Source organism: Ambystoma mexicanum, chromosome 12, assembly GCF_040938575.1.
Source record: "Ambystoma mexicanum isolate Mex_15411 chromosome 12, UKY_AmexF1_1, whole genome shotgun sequence".
NCBI lineage: Eukaryota > Metazoa > Chordata > Amphibia > Caudata > Ambystomatidae > Ambystoma > Ambystoma mexicanum.
This window is the reverse complement of record NC_090936.1, coordinates 1,052,057,387-1,052,078,620: the sequence shown is the minus strand read 5'-3', so window position 1 is coordinate 1,052,078,620 and position 21,234 is coordinate 1,052,057,387. Positions and strand designations below refer to the sequence as shown.

The 21,234-nt window shown below is 43.2% G+C and overlaps 1 protein-coding gene across 2 annotated transcripts in view; it reads right to left on the bottom strand.

Moving 5' to 3' along the window:
- The window catches only part of LOC138513092 (tyrosine-protein phosphatase non-receptor type substrate 1-like), a 360,255-nt gene that overhangs the window by 208,502 nt on the left and 130,519 nt on the right, over nt 1-21,234 (bottom strand). For both annotated transcript variants that reach the window (XM_069627760.1, XM_069627761.1), the window contains exon 2: nt 19,914-20,279. In XM_069627760.1, the coding sequence (XP_069483861.1) occupies nt 19,914-20,279 (366 nt within the window). The remainder of the gene's footprint in view (nt 1-19,913; nt 20,280-21,234) is intronic.

Genomic DNA, 21,234 nt, shown 5'->3' with positions numbered 1-21,234 from the left:
GGAGAAAGAAAACCTGGAGACTGGCCAAGGAGGACGATCCGGAGACCGGGAGCAGAGACGCGAGGGGCCCAGGGTACCGCCCAATATTCCCATCAGGACCGGCGAGGAGAACCGATCGATCAGTACCGGATAGAGGAAAAGATGCTGAACTGTGCCATTTGCAGAATTGTAAGAAGATTATGCGGACAGACCAGTGCGTGGGTCAAAACCCTTGTGCACCCGACTCCCCATCGACTCAAATTCAAAGGGCAGTCACGTGAGGGGATCTGTTGGGTGCCCTGACCCACGTTTGAGCTATCATGCTGCAACATTTGGTGCTGTGGGCTTAGAAAATCCAAGATGGCCAAAAAGCCCACAAGTGCGCCAGAATACAGGAGAACCACGCAGTTTGTGCGCACACCAAAATGGTTACCTAACTTGCCACCCACCAGAGTAAAGAAAGATCTATGTTAACAAAATCCACTGTTACTGATGTCAAAAAGTTGCTGAAATCGTGGCTCATTGGACCACTTTAAAGATTCAACCCTTTTGTGGGGTTCCACATAACCATTTTACTGTAAGGAGCCCCATCAAAACAATGTTAAGCAAGGATTTACTACCATGTAAGAACCATTCCTGTTTAGAATGCATTAATCCAAGAAAGATCCCAAAATTGCATGCAGTACCAACAAAATCCTCAAGGCGGTGCTAGCGGTCTAAACTCTGACAGGAGAACTGAGTGCAGTTGCTGACAAAGGGATTTGACTCAGCTGACTTCAAAGGCTGCATTTTAATTAAAAATTAGCCACCTGCTGTTCCCAGAGGTCTGAAGCCTGGGAAACCCTCTCACCTCCAGAGATTCACACCAGGAGTTAGAATCTCACATGACCTCTTGATTGATAGAAGGCAGACTGGCTGGGAGCCTCCTGGAGACCACACAATAGGCTCTTGCAATTGAATAGGATATGTTGATTTTGACTGTTTCCTGTCAACAAAGGCCTGCCTGCCAGAAGACACATGTGACTGACCCACCCAAGTCTTGGAGGCGGACTCCAACACTCTGAGAACTGAATTGAAAGAAAAATATATATTTTACAGAAACACTGATAACTCTTTGTAATCAAATGACAGAAATGTATAACTTTGAGAGCCTTAATTTAAAGAATGTACCTTCAATTCAAGCCCAAACTCCAATTTGTGTGATGTTCTGGGGCACAACCCTGCTATTTATGTATACTACAGACTCTGTGTTTAAGCTAGAGACATGTTAATTTACTGGAGTATGTATGGACAGGCCGTGTACATGTGTACAAATCTGGAGAAAAATCTGATGTTGCAAAACCACTAAAAAGCACAAAATATTGCCATTTCTGAATGCAAGCCCCCAGGAAGAGCAGAGTTTGAACAGGGGCTACCATCAGTAAATGCATGATGGATGCATGTAATTTCAAACCACTGTGTATCTATGAAGTGTGCATTTTGATCAAATATAGATTTTGTGGGCAAACTGACCAGGGGAGGATCCTCTGACCCATAAAACCTACAGCATCACTCTGACTCACAGTTCATTCCCCAATCATGGGAGAGGGGAGAATTGGGCCAATGGGCAGTTGAGAGAGGGGCTGGCTAGTGATGCTGCACACACACCCACTTTCAAAACACATAAAAGCAGACAGTCAGGACAGATAGGGACATTCTATTCCATCTGCTGCGGGACGCTCTGCTGGGAAAATCCATACTTTACCTCCATCAACCTCCAAAGAGCCAACATAGAGACTTCAATCTATCCACCTTCAGAGACCAAGACTTTACTTCAGAATTTGTAGCAGAGAGGTCAACTACAAGCTAAATCCCTCTTTAGCAGGCCTCAAATCATTGCCATTATCACAGCCAGGTGAGTTGTTTGAATTCTTTGCAAGAACTCTTGCCATTTGCTAGAGAGCAGTGTTGTATCCAGAGAGAGACCAGCTGAACCGGAGACCGCTGTATCCAGACCCACAGACCTGATCAGAACCAGAGACCCAGACCAGACCAGCAGAGTAGAGCTGACCCAGACGCTGTGCGCAGAGACCGTCTGTGGCGAGTGAAGAAAACCTGTTGACCAGATCCGTGGTCGAGGTCCATTTATTTCAAAAATATATTGTGAGTACCTAGCAGAACTGTGCAGAACCAATCTCTTAGTTAAAATAATATAATTCAATCTATTTTAATCTAAGTAGAACTGCCTCCTAACTGTCACCTGTTATTTTGTAAAGCTGTCACCTGTCATTTCTAGCTGCTAGCTGTCAATTGTCACTTTGAACTTTTAAAATTTCAAATCTGAAAAACGACCTTTACCATATCGCTCATATCTCCGTGACCGTTTGTCCTAGAGACTTTCCTCAGAAAGCTGGGAATCTTGGCTTTTCAACGATTCTAGAACCACATTCCTATTCTCTATACTTCTGCCGCAATCGCGAAAAACGCACTCGCGAATTTTACCGCGATTTGCAAATTTCCCCACGTGTGAAAACAGCAGCTTCCTTGCTTTACTTGCTAAAAATTCGTTTGCCTCTTAAGAACCATCCCTGAATCATTGCTAGAGTGAGCCTGGACTAATATTAACTTGATACCACTCACCCCGAACCTCTAGAGGGAATTAAAAGCATTTTAGCATATTTTTCACTTCATTGCCAGCACATATAAAAGCATTTTGGGCCTGTGTTTCAAACTTCTGTAGTCTAAGCTTGCTGGGGTGAACTGAATTACATTTGATTGCATTTCTGGGAACTGTGTGTTTTCCTTCCATTTCCTTGCATTGCAAAACAGAACTACTTCTTGGCTCAGCGGGGTCAGGGGGATTCCAAGAGAGGGGTGTTATATAGGAGTAGTCATCCAGAACGCATGAACTGGACATAAGGATATATCAATAAGGGTTTTCATTCAGTATTCTAGACTAGGCGTTGACTTAGCTGTAGTGTTGAATTGAACCCTCTTACAGTCACAGATTTCAAGAAATAGGGATGACATTATTGTTTTTATTGTGTTTTAGATTTACTATTGGCCCATATACGTTGAGAATAGGGCGGAGTACTTGCTCCATGCCCTACGTCCTGAAGAAGGTCTACGACCGAAACACGTGTTGATGCTTTTTTGTAAGAGACATCTGGTCAAGTTTGGTACCAGATATACAATGACACCTGATATTATGGACTGGGTCACTGTTTAATGTGACAATTGAAAAGGATTGGTGTAACAATATTTCCAATGCTTATTGATGCAGTAAATACTTTGGTGTTATATATGTGAATGTCAGAATGAGTTTTGTATGTGGCTATGTTTGAGGGTATGAATTGATTGTTTTTTAGTGGATTTTTATAATATCAAGATTGATTGATTTTTCTTGAGATAAGTTTATTGAATAAAATTTGATATGTATTATATTTAGCTAGTGTCATCCCGTTCTACTGGTCCATTTTGTTTGATAACTGTGTGGGTAAAGAACAGCTGTAGTGTGCAAACACTGCTTGTGAAATGTGATAGTATACCATACAAATTGGCACTCAACGTATGAACCAAGAAAGGATGAAAGGCTGAGCCAGGCTTGACCTGATTAGCACACATCCAAACATGGTTTAATTAGCCTATGGGGTAGCAAAGCAACAACCAAACTGGTGGAACATCTTGGTAGATTGGCAAATCTTTTTTGGTATAATGTAGGACAATGTTGTATGTCAGGGCACTGAGAAGCTGGTAGTTGTGTTTAATGTTAGACAGCAATCCTCTTGGCAAATCAAATTCACGTATATGCCACTAGAATACTTCTTCCATTTCCAACTATATATATTGTAGATGTTTATAATCAAGTAGGATTTTCAAAGAGCAGAGAACAGTTGAGGAATATTAAGATGTTACATTTATACTTCTGAAATCTTTAATCACAACATATGCAATGGTGACAAATGTCACATTAAGTTTCACTTATTTTAATAAGAAAAGTAGCTAATTTATATCTTTTAAAAACATGATTTGTGTATTGCACATAGCACATGCAGAGATTGCACCACACACCAACACTATTCCCATCGTTAAAAGTGTGAAACCCCTTGGCTTTTATCTTGATGCCAACACTAACCTCTCCTAACAAATTACCATGACTGCCTCAGCCACTGCCTACACTGGTAAGCTGATCAGGGCCTGTAGTCCCTTCCTGTCCTCTAATAGCTTCCTTACGCTGGCCAGGGCTCTTATACAGTCCACACTGGACAACTGTAACAGTCTATACCTAGGCGCTAACCAAGCCATAATTAATAAACTACAGGTACTCCGAAATAACGCACTACGAGCAGCATTAAACATCCCCAGGCGAGAGCACATCTCTACCACCAGAAAATTGTGCAAATGGCTCTCCATACAACAAAAAATAGACCTAAAAACCATCTGTCTCACATACAAAGCCTTAAACCATTTAACCCCACCTCATCTCACCAACAAATTCACCATGAAACCTGCTACCAGAATTACTAGATCCTCCAACACCTTATGCCTAACAGTGCCCAGATTCACCTTAGAAGGAGCTGGAGGATCCAGCTTCACGGTCCTTGCCTCCCAACTTGGAACACCCTACCACTTAACATCAAATCTATCGAGTCCTTTCAGTCTTTTAGGAAACAGGTTATTGGATGGTTACTGGACAAAAACTAGCATTTACCATCTTCTCTCTCCTATGTCTGACGATACTGCCTGTACTTTAATTGTGCTCTTTACCTGTAAACTGTATAAATGTATAAATGTAAACTGTATATTATGTGCTATGTAACCGTTTCCCGAAGCACCCTTTTACCTCTGGGTCTGGAGCGCTATATAAATAAATAAAACAAACAAACAAACACTTTGGTTGCAAGTCTGTCGTGAATCCATCAAGAATATGCATGGAATGCCAGAAGACAGTAAGTACCATCTGTTGGGAGGATATAAGGCAGATTCTCAAATTACATCTGGCAATGAACAAGGAACAGAGGATGCAATTTTTCATTTGTGCTCATTGTAGAAATGCAGAGATCACCTTATTCTCAAAGGTGACATACACATTTCATGGGGTGTTGGACAGTAGCACCCTTGCATGCATTAGTGTCGAGAACACGCTCCTGACACTAAGGGCCTGATTCATGGAATTGTTTTATAATGGCACAATCCCATAGGAAAACGTACTGTGAATCATGCCATTAATTTATGACTGGCTCCCAGCATGTGGTTGCTTGAAGCACATTTCACAGGGCCTGTTACTGTGAAATGTGGTAAAAAAAGAAAAATGAATTTCTATCCTTGTTTGAAGGATAGACATGTTAGTGGGATAGCAGCCGTTGAGGCTGCTGATCTCCCACTTCAAAATCAATGCATGGACAGAAATGAACCTCTCGTGCATTGTGCATTGTGCCTTGTCCTGCACCTAGTCCAAATAGCCGCAGGGGAAGGCCTTTATTTTAACGCATCTCAATGCTCCTCCTGTTTATGGATTTGTGATGCGCATTGAAAGGCCAGGAACGCCCCTTTATTTGTGCAAAAGTGCAAAGAAAGTGAAAAAAAGGGCACCAGAATGCGCACATCCAGGATGCACACATTCTTCTGATGCTCTTTGTGGATTGGGGCGCAACTTATTTTGAACAAGTGAGGAGATGCATTAGCACATCTTCTCATTTATGCCAAAAATGTTTTGAGAATGTGCCTCAAAATGTTCCTTTATTTGATTAAAGACATTCACGATGGATAAAGCTAGCAGCACCTATTTGAAGGTATTAGCTCTCAGACCTGTTATTTGCCATGGCAGATATATCTAACCAGGCACCACACAGAGTCTGACTGCCAACCACAAGGTGACATCAGAGTGGGACAGGGGAAGCAGGAGTCCAAGACTTTTCCATCTCTGGTCCTTGGTTGAGATGAATGAAAGGGCCACTTGGAAACAGAAACCTTCAGTTTGCATCTAGCATTGGGATGCTGCAATTCCCCCCCCCCCAACCAATTCGAAACATAAAACACTAAAGTAATTTGCCTGCAATAATGATTTTTAATGTACTACTAATTTGCTTTCTATGATTGATTAGTATTAGTATAAATAATTAAATAATGTACTTATTATTTTCACTGAAAGTGTACTGATATCATTTGAAAAGTAAATGAAAAAAGTATTCATATATTTCAACAAAGAATCCTGCTTCTGTGTGCCGTAAAAGAGCACACATGCTAAAGCTCAGCTTCAACTGTGAGCACTGCACCCACAGAGGAGTTTAGCTGCTCCTCAGATTATCTCCATTTGTTTAGTCATGGGGCCTACTACTGCATTCTGGCTCCCTCTGAAAAAAGAGAAACATGGCTGTGCAGACTATTAGTAAATCTGAGCCCCACGTGCTGGAAATGGAGCGCACGCTGCACCTGCGGGCGGGGTATGCTCAGCTGAGACTACTCATCTTTCTGAGCAGATCTGTATTCTATAGGGAACAATGCAGCCCCTCCCAATGACAGCACAATACTGCCCCAGGGTTTGTTTCTATAACACTTAAGGGATTGTCTCCTGCGCCAAATGGACTGCTTGTATGTGCAAAGTTAGAGTGTACCCTTGAAACAGAAAGTAGGATTACACCCTCTTTCAACAATGGCTGACATGTCTCCACGGTAAAAGAACAGCCGATTAAAGCCAAAGCCTAGCTGGCATTATTCTGCACACAAACACTGTAGTTGTACACAAAAATGCTGCAATAATGTTCTAGAAAAAACCTGTGCTAGAAATAAGTCTAATATAGTCTTCTCCGTCTCTGTTATACATACAGTGGGTAAGGGAGAGGGAAAGGGATCTAAGAAAATATTCAGAATGCTCAACATTTCAAGTAGAAAATCTCGAAAACACCAAATGAACATTTTAAAACACAGAACAAATAGTCAATTTTTAAATTAAACAGCAAGAGGCTGCCTGAATGGGGAAGAGTAGTAATGTAGCCAGAATAGTGTTGCTGGGCAGGGGCATTGTGAGGGCAAAAGGGTCATGGGGGTTTGAGCCATTGAGGAGAAACCTGGAATAAAGAAAGTAAGTTCAGTGAGAGGAGTGACAGCTAGGGAAGATATTAGGTGACTCGTTAAGTGTTCAAAAACAATTACAATGCATTTTCTTTTCATTTTGTAAAGCTTTTCATTGTACTTCCCTTTTAATAGGTAGGAATTCTATCAGTGAAGATTTTACTTTTTCCATTCAAGACCTTGGCCACTTTAACTGTTCATGTTCAGGATTTACACATAGAATCATGAAATCATGAAACTAATTTAATCAGGTGACACTGAATTATTCTGGAGCGCTCTCCGTATAGGATACTCAACTTCTAAAGTAAACCAAACCTGTCCTTTATCACCAGATCACATGTTTGTACACACAGATTTGTGGTAAGTGCAGTGTTGGTATACTTGTGTGCGTGTTCACTAAGACCAGCACAGAGTGAGCACACTTCTGCAGGTTCGGATTTGCTTGAAACAATGAACTCACTCAGAACACAGGACACGCTTTGAAAACGCTTCATACTTTGCATTTATTTTTTCAATAAGTAGATAAAATGACAATAATCACTACGAACTGCACAGAAATGTATGCTGCAGATAGGTAAATGCATAAATTACAGTGGCACGATTCGTATATTCCTTCGTTGTGTTGGCTGCGGTAGGGACCCTTGTTGGACACCAGACTGGATAGCTCTTCCCCCACAGGCCAGCATCCAACGCAACGCAGCAGCCAGGAACAGTCGCTTAGAGGCCTTCGGTTCTAGGACGCCCCGCATGCACAGCTAGCTCACTGGTGAATCCCCCATTCTCCTGTCTTCCCTTTGCTTTTATCAATTGTGTCTCCTTATTCAATATTGTGTAAACTCTTCTAGAAGCTTCTGCTTAACTTGTTTCAGATCGAAAAGTACTTTTCTGCATCTGGCATCAACTTGCTACTTCACCCTCCCTACCAGTGGCTGGACTGCTTCTTGGGAATCGCTTTTGGAATGCGGTCTTATCACTAACCAACAAAACATCCATTCCAAGAATGGACTCCGTATTGTTAGCGATTAACACAGTGGCAGTGAAATGGGAACCTTCTCCAATTGAAATTTTCACTTCAAATGGCTTGGCCACTGTCTCTGCCCCTCCATACCCATTCACCAGTACTCTGGGACCAGACAATCTTTTCCGGACTTCCAATAAAAATACTCACCTCTGCCCCTGTGTCCAAGAGGACTGACACCTGTTTCACTTTGCCGTCCAAATATAAAGTCAGTGACACAAAAGGGCGTTTATCTCTGAGACTAGTTTTCTTTATTAGCTTTACCTCAGAGACGCTGCCACACCTTCAATCAAATAAGGGATCAGGGACTTCTCATTTCTCTTTTATCATATCAGGGTATGCCTTTGTACAAACATTTGGCTTTACTTCTTCAGGGGCCACGCTTGGGCATGCTTCTGTCTGCTCTTTCCTCTTTATTGTCTTCCATTTCTCAAGCAACACGTGTAGCTTTGCCATCTATTTCTTCTTTGGGTACTCCTGCTTTAAGCAGCTCAACCCACATCTGTCTGTAATTCAATTTAATAGTGTCAGCCTTATTCTGCTTTGCTGCTTCCTTACTATGTTTTTTTACCCGATTATGTGCCTGATTCTACAATGTGTGCAGCCTTTCTTTCATCCAGCACCTCTAACGGTCCAAGTAGCATAGCCACTTCTCCAATCGGCCTCCCTCGAGCGGGGTCTACGCAGATATAATAATGCCCCTTTCGTGTGGCTGGGAGCATTGTGTAGCAATCATGCTCTCATTCCGAAGTAAAAGAGGGCCAAGAAAGTTGGAATTATAGTATGCAAATTGCATTCCCATTTCACGCAGTTGGTCTGTAGCGTCCACAAGTGAGTGCCATGCATTCCACGTTTCCTGCAAATCCATTGGAGTAGTATATGCATTTACCAATGCTGATATTTGCCAGTTAAGCAGTTCATGATTCCCTTGGGCTATCTGAGCCCCAACTATCATTTGACCTAACATTATGTTTGTTGTAATTGAACTCATTTTTAGTAACTCCTCTTGTATGAGAAACACCCCATCCGCCCCTGAATCCCATAGTCTTAGAAGCCAGTGAAACACTGCCTCTCCTGTTTTTTTGCCTTAACAATTTGGCTATGTCGAGTTATTATTTCTTTGTGTAATCCCTAAGTATGCAAATGTTTTGAATATTTCCTGTACCAACCTGCCCTTAAGATTTATTAGTTCCTAATGGGCACGATGGGTAAGCACATCCTCGCAACTATGTGTACAAGTGGCCTGGTAGGTCCCAGAGCGAGCGGAACAGATGGGCCAGAAACTCCTGCACCCAAAGTCGGAACAGTCAAAGTAATTGACAAAGGCCTGTTTAATTAACACCTCATATAAAACAGGGATAGCAATGAACACACAAGTCTCTGAAGCTGTCAAGGATTTTCATGTCAAACAACAGCTTATATCTGACAAATACGTTATAAGTAACGTTGCATTTAAAAAAACCTACGGAAAGGTGGGATTGTTTAAGGGATTTGGCTACATATGGAACATATACTGGTCAGTGTTTCCATTGCATATAGAAGTTTGGTGGCCCCACCTCGGACCACCCGTAAAGTGATAAGGTAATGAATACATAATTGTAATACAAATTAATTGGCCCTGTCACAGTTGCAATACTGCTTTATCGGAGAGCAATGATTGGTTGGTACTGACTTCACCAACCTTGCACTGTTGACAGGTCCTCAGCACATGAGCAAAAAATGGTGGTGGGTGAGAGACACCAGAGAACCGCATCTTCAAATTAACTGAGATGCCATGCCTGATTCCTTAGGCCACAAGCCAGGGCCTCTACCTTTGAATTTGGCCTTGCTCTGCATCTTCTTTCTGAAAACTTTTAGGGAGTTGAGGCAGGTGCATATTTGGGTCTGGCGTTAATGAATGGGCACTGTTCTCTGCTTATGGGTCACATGTGCAGAGATCCCATTTTCAGTCATTCAGTTCAGCTTTGACCATAAATTTAGTTCATATCAATAGGGGTGCTATTACCCTCATCGACCTTCAGAGAATTGGTCGATTTACTCTTCAGGGCAACTTTAAACTTATAATTAGCCGGCACCTTACACTACAAGGCTGCTTGTCCTTTCCCTAATCTAAAAGAAATTTGTTTTATGCTTGGGAACAGTTATCTTCTGTCCTGCTCTATAGCAAGCCGACCATCCTTTTCCTGCAATAACCTTGGAAGGGGGGTCGCATTGCCCCGATCTGGTCTATGCAGGTCTGCATATCAGCTAATTCAGCAAGCTAAATTTCCCTGCAGCTTCAAGGTATCCCTGGATGCTCCTTTCACTCTAACGTGGCTGTGCCGTCCATTTTCCCCAAAATGGCCACTCATTACTGTTGCATTTCTATATTAAGCAAGCCTTGTGTGTGTTTCATTTGCCTTGTGGTACAGCATATATATTGATTATGGTATGTTTTCTAGTGTCTATTGGTACAGGTAACATTCTTAAAGTCTAAAAGAAAGTTTTGACCTAGCGTATGTGTATCTTCATGGTGAGTGCGTCTACATGTCAATTCCTGTCATGGCGTTACTTGTTCTCATTATTGGTTACAGCACGTTCCTGTCTTCCAGAGCTTGCAAATTCATTTCTTCTTTCATGGTTCCACGATGAGTTTGGCAGGGTTGTCTTAGTGAGTATCGTCTCTTGTGCCTGCGATATTCAGGCGGGAGGTGGCTGATGCCATGAATAATGTACTCCTCTCTTTTTTACGGTATGGGGCAGAGGAGGGGCTGACGCGATTAATGACATGTTCATCTGCCTCTCGACAAAAGCATCTGGTTTTTCTCTCTCGGAATTGTCTATATCAACAAGGCGCACTTCTAATGCCTCCTCCCAGTCAAAAGTCTCAGAGTCACTATCACTCACATCCCCGGACCAAGAAGTTGAATCCCATTTATCATTCCTGATCAATGCTCGTACTTTCATCTTAGAAGGAGTATGGCTTTTCTGACTGATCTTTGGCGTCACTACAGGCACTGCAAGGGTGGTGCACTTGTCTTCCATGGTGTCACCTCTCTTAACAGCTGATTCTAAGGTTTCTTTCATGATTAATTGTTGTTCTTTTAGTAGGGAAATCTCATCGGTTAACTTTCTAATTTCTGCTTCTCTAACCAATACATTGCCATACCCCTTTCCGAGCGTGGCTAAAAACATCCATCCCATTCTGCCTGCTGCTTTTTACTCACTTTCACCTTGCTGCAGTGGTAAACTATCCAAGCATTTGCTACTCACCACTGGTGACATTTCCGCCTCCAACAACACCCTATGCCATGGGCGTGACTAACCGATTCATGAACTCAGCCATGTTTGACCAAGGGCTGAAGATTGGCCAACCGGGAAGGTGACTGATTGCCTCACTTTATTTATTTATCTCTGCATTTCTTGCAACGCACAAAACCCTCAGGTATCTTGTTGCTAGTTACATTAGGGTACATTTAGTTAGGAACATTAGTTACATTAGGGTGCAGGGTTACATGTTACATTACGCAAAGAGAGGTGGAAGGAGAGTTATATTCTACCTTAGAAAAGGGAGTTAAAAGGGTTGGGGAACGGCAGTGGGGATGAAATAGTCTTAGGAGTAGTAGATTTGAACAGCCAAGTCTTCAAGTTTCTGCAAAAGGTCCAGTAGGCCTGTTCTTTTTTGAAAGCTAGTGGAAGATTGTTCCAAAGTTTGGCTGTCATGACCGGGAAGCTCTTGCCCCCTAGTGAGAGGCGGTTGAAGTTGAGGGGTCTTCAAAAGGTGAACGTTCATCTGACATGGGCCCTGATTTCAATTTTCTTTTCCAGAATGGCATTGTTTCTGCAAATCCTGCCGACGACTACGCCAATAAGGGACCTATGTGCGCGCATTCACTAGGACCAGCCCAGAATGAGCACACTTCTGCAGGTCTGATTTGCTTGAAACAATGAACTCACTCAGAAGAAAGGAAATGCTTTGAAAATGTTTTATACTTTGCAATAAGTTGATAAAATAACAAATAATCCCTATTAACTGCACAGAAATGTATGCTGACAGGTAATGCATAAGTCACAGGAGCACAATTCTTACGTTCCTTCATTATTTTGGCTGCGCTAGGGACCCTCAATGGACACCGGACTGGATAGCTCTTCCCCCACAGGCCAGCACCAATGCAACGCAGCAGCCAGGAACAGTCACTTATAGGCCTTTAGTTCTAGGCAGGGGAGTTGCTAGGTCTGGAAAAGACCTGGGGCTAAGCTGATGTCGGAACTGATGGGACTGGGGGCTAGCTAGTCTTTTGGCTGTAGCTCCTGAGATTCTACCCAGGGCTACAACCAAAAGATCAGGGGCTATAGCCCCCTTAGCCCACCCCTAGCAACGCCCCTGGTTCTAGGACGCCCCGCATGCACAGCTAGCTCACTGGTGAATCCCTCCTTCTCCTGTCTGCCCTTTGCTTTTATCAATTGTGCCTGTCTATGCAATATTGCTTAAACTCTTCTAGAAGTTTCAACTTAACTTGCATGTGATGGAAAAGTACCTGTCTGCACCTGACTTCAACTCGCTCCTTCCCCCTCCCTCCCAGCGGCTGGACAACTTCTGGGAAGCGCTTTTGGAATGCGGTCTTGTCACTAACCCAGGTTACCCAGAACGTTCTCTGAGCTTCTGGTGCAATCTCGTACCAGTTTAAATTGACGTGAAAAAGCTGAAGTCTGCAAAGAGTTGGGGCGTCCTTCGAAATTCAATCCACGCTTAATAACTCAGGCACTCCTCGGGGCTATGAACTGTTTTCTTATTATACGACACACACCAATTAGAATTAGCATAATAGCTACTGTGACATAGTGGAGAGGCTCTCTGGGTTGCAGGCGAGTGTAGGCAGCATGTGGACTGGACAAGCCAGCTCACCAAGGGTTACGGATGAGAGTTGTGAAATGCCAGAAGGCGAAAGGGACATCCATGAGTGCAACAGACCCTTTAGCCCACTCACTCCGGGGACTTCACTCACCCGGTGGCCCCCAGCATCGTGGAAGAAACTCTATAGTCACCTATGGGGGATCAGGCTCCTGTCTGGGACAGTCTCAAAGCTCCATTATGGAAATCAATGAATAGGTGCGCTGCCTGGTGATGACCGAAGAGAATCCTCCAGCAGTAGAATACGCAGTGACAGAATAGATCACAGGAAAATCTAAAACATATATGGTAAACAAAGAATGAGCCCCAACCAGCAGAGAGCCAAGGTCGGGAAGAATGCGACCATGCACAGAAAGCCAGGACCTTTGCCTGCAGTAAGGAATGGAAGTGAAGCAGAGGCAGAATTACCGAAGATGCGAGGCGACAGACTGCCAACTTGGAGTGCAGAGACACAGGGGCGCTGGAGCAGGTGGCATGACCCTGCATGGAGTGCAGGTTCAGGAACTACTTCCACCATACTCCACAATGGCCCTTTGTAAAAGCTTTCCCCATGACATTTAATGCACCCACATCAATTAAGGACATGAAGAGGAACTATAAATAGAAGGCTTCATGGCTCAGTTGGTTGTTGGGAGCTTCAGGACGTTGATCAGTGAGAGCAGGGCAGTGGAGGATGGGAAACTGCTGGAGATCAGTTAGAGGAAGCACAGTGCTATATCCCCAGATGGACAGACCCCTCTGGAAGAGTAAGCAGGGCTCTATATCCCTAGAAAGCCGTATCCACTTGGGAGAGTGAGCTAGACACCATATCCCTAAACAGATTAGTCAGAAAGACAACTGGGTGCTATATATTCCTAGGACTGAGTAGTGAAGAAGCAACACGAACACTGTATTCCTGAGAGGGACTGGGTAGTCAAAATGTGAGTTGGGCTCTCAAGCCACGAGAATGAGTCGTAGATGAATTGAGGAAGACTGTGTACCCCGTGGCCTCAATGTATGGTTTGGCTACAGCACCTCCTATAGGTTAAGTACACTGATGGGTGTATGCTGTACCCCGGTCTGCCCTGTGTGGTTGGGCTGTGTGGGGTTTTGTCCACTGTTCTTGTGCACAACAGAATTTTAAAAGATATCTACACAGTGCCCAAGAATAATTGCACACATATATGAAAGTCGCATCAACCAGCGACTGGCACCTGGTCTGCCCTGATGAAGGTTGCTTGGCCAAAACTCGGTTTGGCAGCTACATATGAAGGATACATCTCATGTGACAATTGTTTGTCAGCAGTGTGGCTATAGGCATCAAGTTTATATTGCTAAACATACAGTAGTGGTGCACAATTATCAAGGGTGGCACCATCTGAGATAGAATTACCAGCTTTTTGGAATTTTTACAGAATATGCAGTGGGTATTTAATTTGTTGTTCGTACATGATTTACCCGGATGAAGTATTTTTTGAGGGATATGTGATGGTGAGTGTTTGAGGTTGTGAGTCTGGTGGTTGCTTTTAGTGTGTGCTTTGCTGTAATAGAGACACATTTCAGTTTGTTTGACAAATTGTGTTACATGTGTATGGTGTATTGTTAATTCACATTATCTATTTAATTCTTTGTATTAGTTGGTAGAGTATAGATTAAATTTGTTTACCCCCTCCAATGTCTGTAACTATGAGTGCTTTGTACTACTTTCATACGTTTTATATTAAAAAAACAATAACATAATTGATTCATGTTTCAATCCTGTGAGACTGCAGTCTGAATGGTTTCATCCATCCTATTACAGTTTATAGAATGTTCTCTAATTAAGCAATATGCCCCGAGAGGCGGGGGCATTACCGACACAGGTAATGCCCCGGGGCCCATAGTTATAGGCCCCGAACGAAGCAAGGGCCTTAACGAAGGCCCCGGGGCATTACCAGAACCGGTAATGCCCCCGCCGCGAGGGGCATATAGCTATTAGTACCTGGCCCACAAAAAATGCATGACCGGGGCACTAAAAGCTTTATTTTTTTCCCGAAACGCAGCGGCTTTTCTGGAAAAAAAAAGACATCAAAGAAAATGCCCGCCATGGGAAGGGAAAACAGTTGTTTTCCCTTTCCATGGCGGCCATCGGGAGCGGATGCGCTGGAAACAGAAGCGTTTCCAGCGCATTCGCTCAAGAAAAAAAAGAAGGTAAGTGTGGTTGGGAGGGCGGAAGGGAGGGGAAAGGGAAACAAAAAACAAAAAAAAAACGTACCTGTGTCCCCAGCGGGGGACGATGGAAGTCTCCAGCCGTGTGGAGGCTCGGAGCGGGGATGGCCCCACTCCGAGTCTTCACACGGCCGGAGGCTCTCACCGTTCCCCGCCGGGGACCAAGGCATAGAAGGTAAGTGGGGTGGGGAGGGCGGGGAGGTGGGAGGAGGGAGGGAAGGAAAAAAAAAAGCCTTACCTCTGTCCCCGGCGGGGCGGCGAAGGTAGCCTCTCAGCCTTGGGGAGGCTAGGAGCAAGGCTGGCCCTGCTTCGAGCCTCCTCATTGGTTGAGGGGTTGCCACGCCCCCGCCGGGGACAAAGGCCGTGGAATCCCGACAGAGGGATTCCCGGCAGGGTAATTCCCCGGCGAGGGCCAATCAGAATGGTTCTTCCATTCAGATTCTCCCTCGCCGGGTACTAATAGAAAAATCTTTTAGTTTTGCTTTGGGTTCACTCTGTTGTTAATTTGTGTTAGGATTCCTGTTGAGCCCTGGAAGTCAAATAATCTGTATGGAATGACCTCATTTTTTGTTGTATTTTATAGGATGCAACAGAGCCATCTCCAAGGTGAGTGTCCTCCCTCTGTTTTCAGAAATAACCAGAGTACCTTGCTTCTAGACGGGTTGCTTTGGGCAAAATATTAGCCTCATTATACAATCCAATGGACACATCTCCGAGTGGAGCCTCCGCCCTCTTTTTTCAGCTTCTAGAGGGGTTTCTTCAGGCCAAAAACTAATCATCTTGGGAGGGAGTTTCCAAAATGGTGGAAAAGCTTGTCCGTGTCCAAGTGCTCGCATGCTGCCCCCTAGAGATTATGGGTAATCAAGAAAGGAAGGGAGAGCCTTCTACTAAAATCCTTGGGGTACATGAAGGACAACTACTGAAAGAACTTTGGAGATTCTCCACAACTTAAGATCAAGATGGAGAAAGAGAGAGAGAGAGAGAGAGAGAGAGAGAGAGAGAGAGAGAAAGAGGTAGAGCGAGAGAGAGACAGATAGGGAGGGAGAGAGAGAGAGAAAGAGGGAGAGAAAGAGAGAGACAGAGAGGGAGGGAGGGAGGGAGGGGGAGATAGAGAGACAAAACAAGAGAGAGACGATAGAGAGAAAGAGGGAGAGAGATAAATCGAGAGAGAGACCGGGAGAAAGAGTGAGAGAGAGAGAGAAAGAGGGAGAGAGAGAGAGAGAGAGAAAGAGAGAGAGAAAGAAAGAGAGAGAGAGGGTGAGAGAGAGAGAGAAAGAGACAGAGAGAGAGAGAGAGAGAGAGAGAGAGAGAGAGAGAGAGAGAGAGAGAAAGAGAGAAAGCGAAAGAGAGAGAGAGACTGGCAGAGAGGGAGAAAATAGAGAGAGACAGCGAGATAGAGAATGACTCCTGAGGGGGAAGTGGAAGAAGGAAGTTCACCTTCTGTGTGGTCCACTAGAGGAGACCCCAAGAATCCTAAAGTCGAGAGGCATTACCTCTGGAACTTGCTTCCTCAGTAAAGCAAGGAAGGACGTTGCCCCTGTTCAGACTGCAAATCAATATCAAACTGCGATCCAGCTTTGAGTCTAATAGTCAAAGTCATGCACCTGACTACCTTCTCATCTCTGGGCTGCTGCTATGCCTGACACTATGCCAGAGAACTCCTGCCGAGCTGCCTGATCTGAAGTCATTCACGCTGCAATCGATTAACTTCAGGCCAGTCACCAACTTTAAGACATTTGGACTGATCCTTCCACTGAATAAATACCCTAATAGTACTAATAATAATGAAAATATACATCATAGAATACAAAGTACTCATCCAATATAAAGCCTCACCCTCCTTTAAAGCAAGTCTACTGTCCAGGAGTAACACACCTGACATGTCCGTTCATTATTATCACATTCCAAACACCTAGGACATTGGTTCATATGCGTCCCTTTTCATTACTCTTGTGTTGCAGTAATTCTGTTCATTATATATAAGATCACTGTACCCCGTACAAAATCTAACTCCACAGTTCGAGGCAGACCATAAATACGTATACACAAAGGAGGAAGAGTGTAAAACCTTAGTCTATTAGATTGCTCATCTGTCTGAGAGAAGATGATTAATGGTCACCCATACCTTTAAGTCCTGACAATAATGGACTAGGATTGTAACACAAATTTAACATTAGATCTTTTTAATTTTCATATATTCAAAATTCAATAAAACATTGTTAGAACAACTTGTTTAAAAACACTTTGTGCCGCCCAAGATTATGACCCACATGGTGTGTATGCACCAATCTATTGGGAAAATTATACCACAAACAATTTACAACATCAAAGATTTCACAGACACATAACATTTAACATCCGCTAAACATTTATACAACGTGTCGATTATCAACATATCCCCACATGTTTCTGTTCTTCAAGCTTCCAAATGCTAGAACTTTCTTCAGGGGAGAACCTTATTTCATAAGTTTTCACCACCATGTGATCCTGAATAACCTGGAGCGATAATCCAAGCAGGGAGTCAGCTGCAAATGACATCCAAACAACAAGCATCAGACAGTGAGCCATGAGATTATCATTAGCCAAAAAGCCTGTCTAGACCGCACAAGTGCTGCCCAAAGTAAGGGCTTACTTGGTTTTCCTCGGTAGAAGAAAGTTCTAGCATTTGGAAGCTTGAAGAACAGAAACATGTGGGGATATGTTGATAATCGACACGTTGTATAAATGTTTAGCGGATGTTAAATGTTATGTGTCTGTGAAATCTTTGATGTTGTAAATTGTTTGTGGTATAATTTTCCGAATAGACTGGTGCTATACCCACCATGTGGGTCATAATCTTGGGCGGCACAAAGTGTTTTTAAGCAAGTTGTTCTAACAATGTTTTATTGAATTTTGAATATATGAAAATTAAAAAGATCTAATGTTAAATTTGTGTTACAATCCTAGTCCATTATTGTCAGGACTTAAAGGTATAGGTGACCATTAATCATCTCCTCTCAGACAGATGAGCAATCTAATAGACTAAGGTTTTACACTCTTCCTCCTTTGTGTATACGCAGTAATTCTGTTACCAGGATATCCATTTCATAAAAGTACATTTCTACCCCTAATGACCGCCTCAAAATGATTACATCTGGAATGTAAAAATGACCTCCCTGATCTACCCACGCGCAAATCATAGCCTCAGGATTCCAGTCACTTCATAATCTTAGGAGAACATTCACCATTGGGGGGCTGATAAACTATAGTGAGTAAATATGTTTAACCCTCCAGTAACCCCCCATCCTTAAATGACACCAGGAAAATCTCCCTCTCTAGAAACGCTGGGGCCTGGAGGCCGATGTTCCTTGCAACACTTGAGAACGCCCGGCCCAATACTCTGAGGTCCTTGTTGTATGTTCAAACTTTCGTGTTAAAAAAGTAGACCCAGAGCGGGGGATTTTAACATTAGATTTAGGAGCCACATTGTCAGCTCTTACACCATTCTGCAATGGGGGAGTCCTCGTATCACCCTCTCCAATGTTTGAATTGTGAATAACCTTTGTGTCTCCATCAACCAGAGACGAGTTATTTGCGATCTTCTTTGGCAAGAAATCAAAGCTCTTCTTCAAAAGCTCTGATACCGCTGTTATTTATTTATTTATTGGGTATTTATAATGCGCCTATACATGAAAAGGTGTTTCAAGGCGCAACGTGTTGCGCCATGTTAGAACACGTTTAACAATCCCAATAGCTTTGAAACGCAAATGAACCCCCTGGCCTGTGAATTCCATAGGTGTCCAGTCAAAGGATCAAAAACAAAAGGATCTAATACAATAGTTTCGAGTCAAAAGGACCGAAAAAAAAGGTTGAATGCCTTTTTTTAAATGTATTTTTTTTTGGTTTCCGTATAGGAAAGAAAAGTGTTTTACTAACAAAAAACAGGGGTTTTGGGGCGACCCCACCCCCCAAAAAAAATGTGACCTTTTTTTTCCGGTCCTTTTGACTCGAAACTATTGTATTCGATCCTTTTGTTTTAGATCCTTTCTCCTAGAACCAATTCCATCCAATCAATGTCCACAGGCGTCATAACCCTTAATGTTGGAACTGAATTAGATATTTGGAGTTTTCTCTGCATATTGAATAATGTACGCTTTCCATTTTAAAATAGATCTTCCATATAGCATATCAGACTAGGTGCTATTTTTTTACTGTAAATCTCTGATTATTATTTCTTTCTCCAAATGACTCTCGCTATTTTACACAAACATACTCCCCACTCCTTCCGAGATCAGGTAACAGATGTTTTTTGTGTGATCATGCGGTGTAGATGACCCTTTGCCAATGTCCTTATCTAACAGAAAAGTTCTTATATCCTGTGTCGAATCTTTCCCCATCTTTTTCTGCAGCCGTTTGGTTTTGGCAAAAGGTTCTTTACTTCTTGAAACAAATCCCACACCTTCAGATTCTGATAATGTGACATCACTCACATCACTTATTGCCCTTTTCAAGTGGGGGCTGGGGTTTGTAATGCCAAGCAGGGAAGAGGGGGTAGGGGGGAGCCAGAATGGTATATAAGAAGAGATGACATTCGGGGGAGGGCTGGTGGATGGGTTTGTAGGCGCGGTGTTTAGTGGGTAGAATTCAGGAAGTGAAGGCATTGTGGAGCGGGCGTCAGCGCAAACACATTGCTTCTTACAAACACAGCTTTATTTTTTAATAACTGATCATAGCACACCCACAACACAATATGACAAAGCATAGCATGGCATAACATAACCTCACAAAGTGCTGAACACTTACACATACCGAGGACTCTAAGAACCGTCCCGTTTCCTTTCCCTTGGAGTGTGGGCGGAGGCAGAGCACGTTTCATTGAGCACACATAGGTGCCAGCGTCGCTGATTTGCAGGTCTCTTATCACCAAAGAAGACACATTCATTCCATGATGGACGACAGAAGATTTTTCCTTCCGAACCGCTTCTTTCAAGGTCTCTGTTGCAGTGTCTTCCTTCCAAGTCGTTACGTTTTTGTGCTCGCGGAAGAAATCCCATTGAGATAGCAGCCTCAAGATGCTTTTTTGGTCCATGCAGGTGCAGTTCAAACTCACAGACTCTCCCTGGTAACCCGTGAGAACAGGCGGCTGCTCCACGCTGAGACTTGTCTGAGACAACCCTACTGGAGGCAAAAACGTGATTGATAAATCATACATAAGCCTTCAACGAATTAGAGCAGTCGTGTCATGCAAGGATAACACCTACAACTGGTTTCTTTTTTATGTACAGTTTTCTTTCATGCATAGGTTAAAGACAATTCACGAACCATTTTCCGCCTGCGTGTGGCAAGTGTACACACATTGGGTTAAATGGCCCCATTTTGCTGGGAATGACTACACATTTCCTAGTGCATTACATTTCCCATATTTCAAGAACATGCTCTTTCTGGGCACATGCCAGTGGTCGCGGAAGTGGCACTGTGCATCTTATGACATCATAGGAAGTGATGGGATGTGACCTTTGACCCTTCTTCGGAGGCCTCACATAAAGTGACCGAATGACAGAAAGGGCTGTTTTAGTAAGAAACTGTATATCAACTGGGATGCTGCCTTAAAATGGCAGGCTTGCAGCCATGATGCCCACTAGTTAAAAAGTGCAGCATCTATACTCTTCACTTTGTGTGCTTGTCATACACACTGATGTAGGCCATACTGGTAGATATAAAAGTCACCGTGAATACAGTTGTTTATAGAGAAAGTGTTCTTATAAACCCAACCAAAAGCTTAGATTTTCTGTTTGACACAATCTGGAAAATGCAAATAAAACAGAAAACCATGCAGAATACAAAAATAATAGTTAACTGCTCAAGGAACTAATGAACCCGAACAGGATATGCACATGGCAGTACACTGATATATGACGTGTAAACATTAAGCACAACAGACGTTTTAATGAGAACCGTATATCCTAATTTCCATAGTGCACTGCTGAAGAGCCGTCATTAGAAATTGGTCACAGGTTCCAAGGCCCTGCCTGCAGCACCCCACAGCCATTTGCACCTTGTATTCTACTTTTCGGCTATGGAGCATGATTTTTTGAACATTTGAAATGGGATTGATGAAATAAAAGCAATG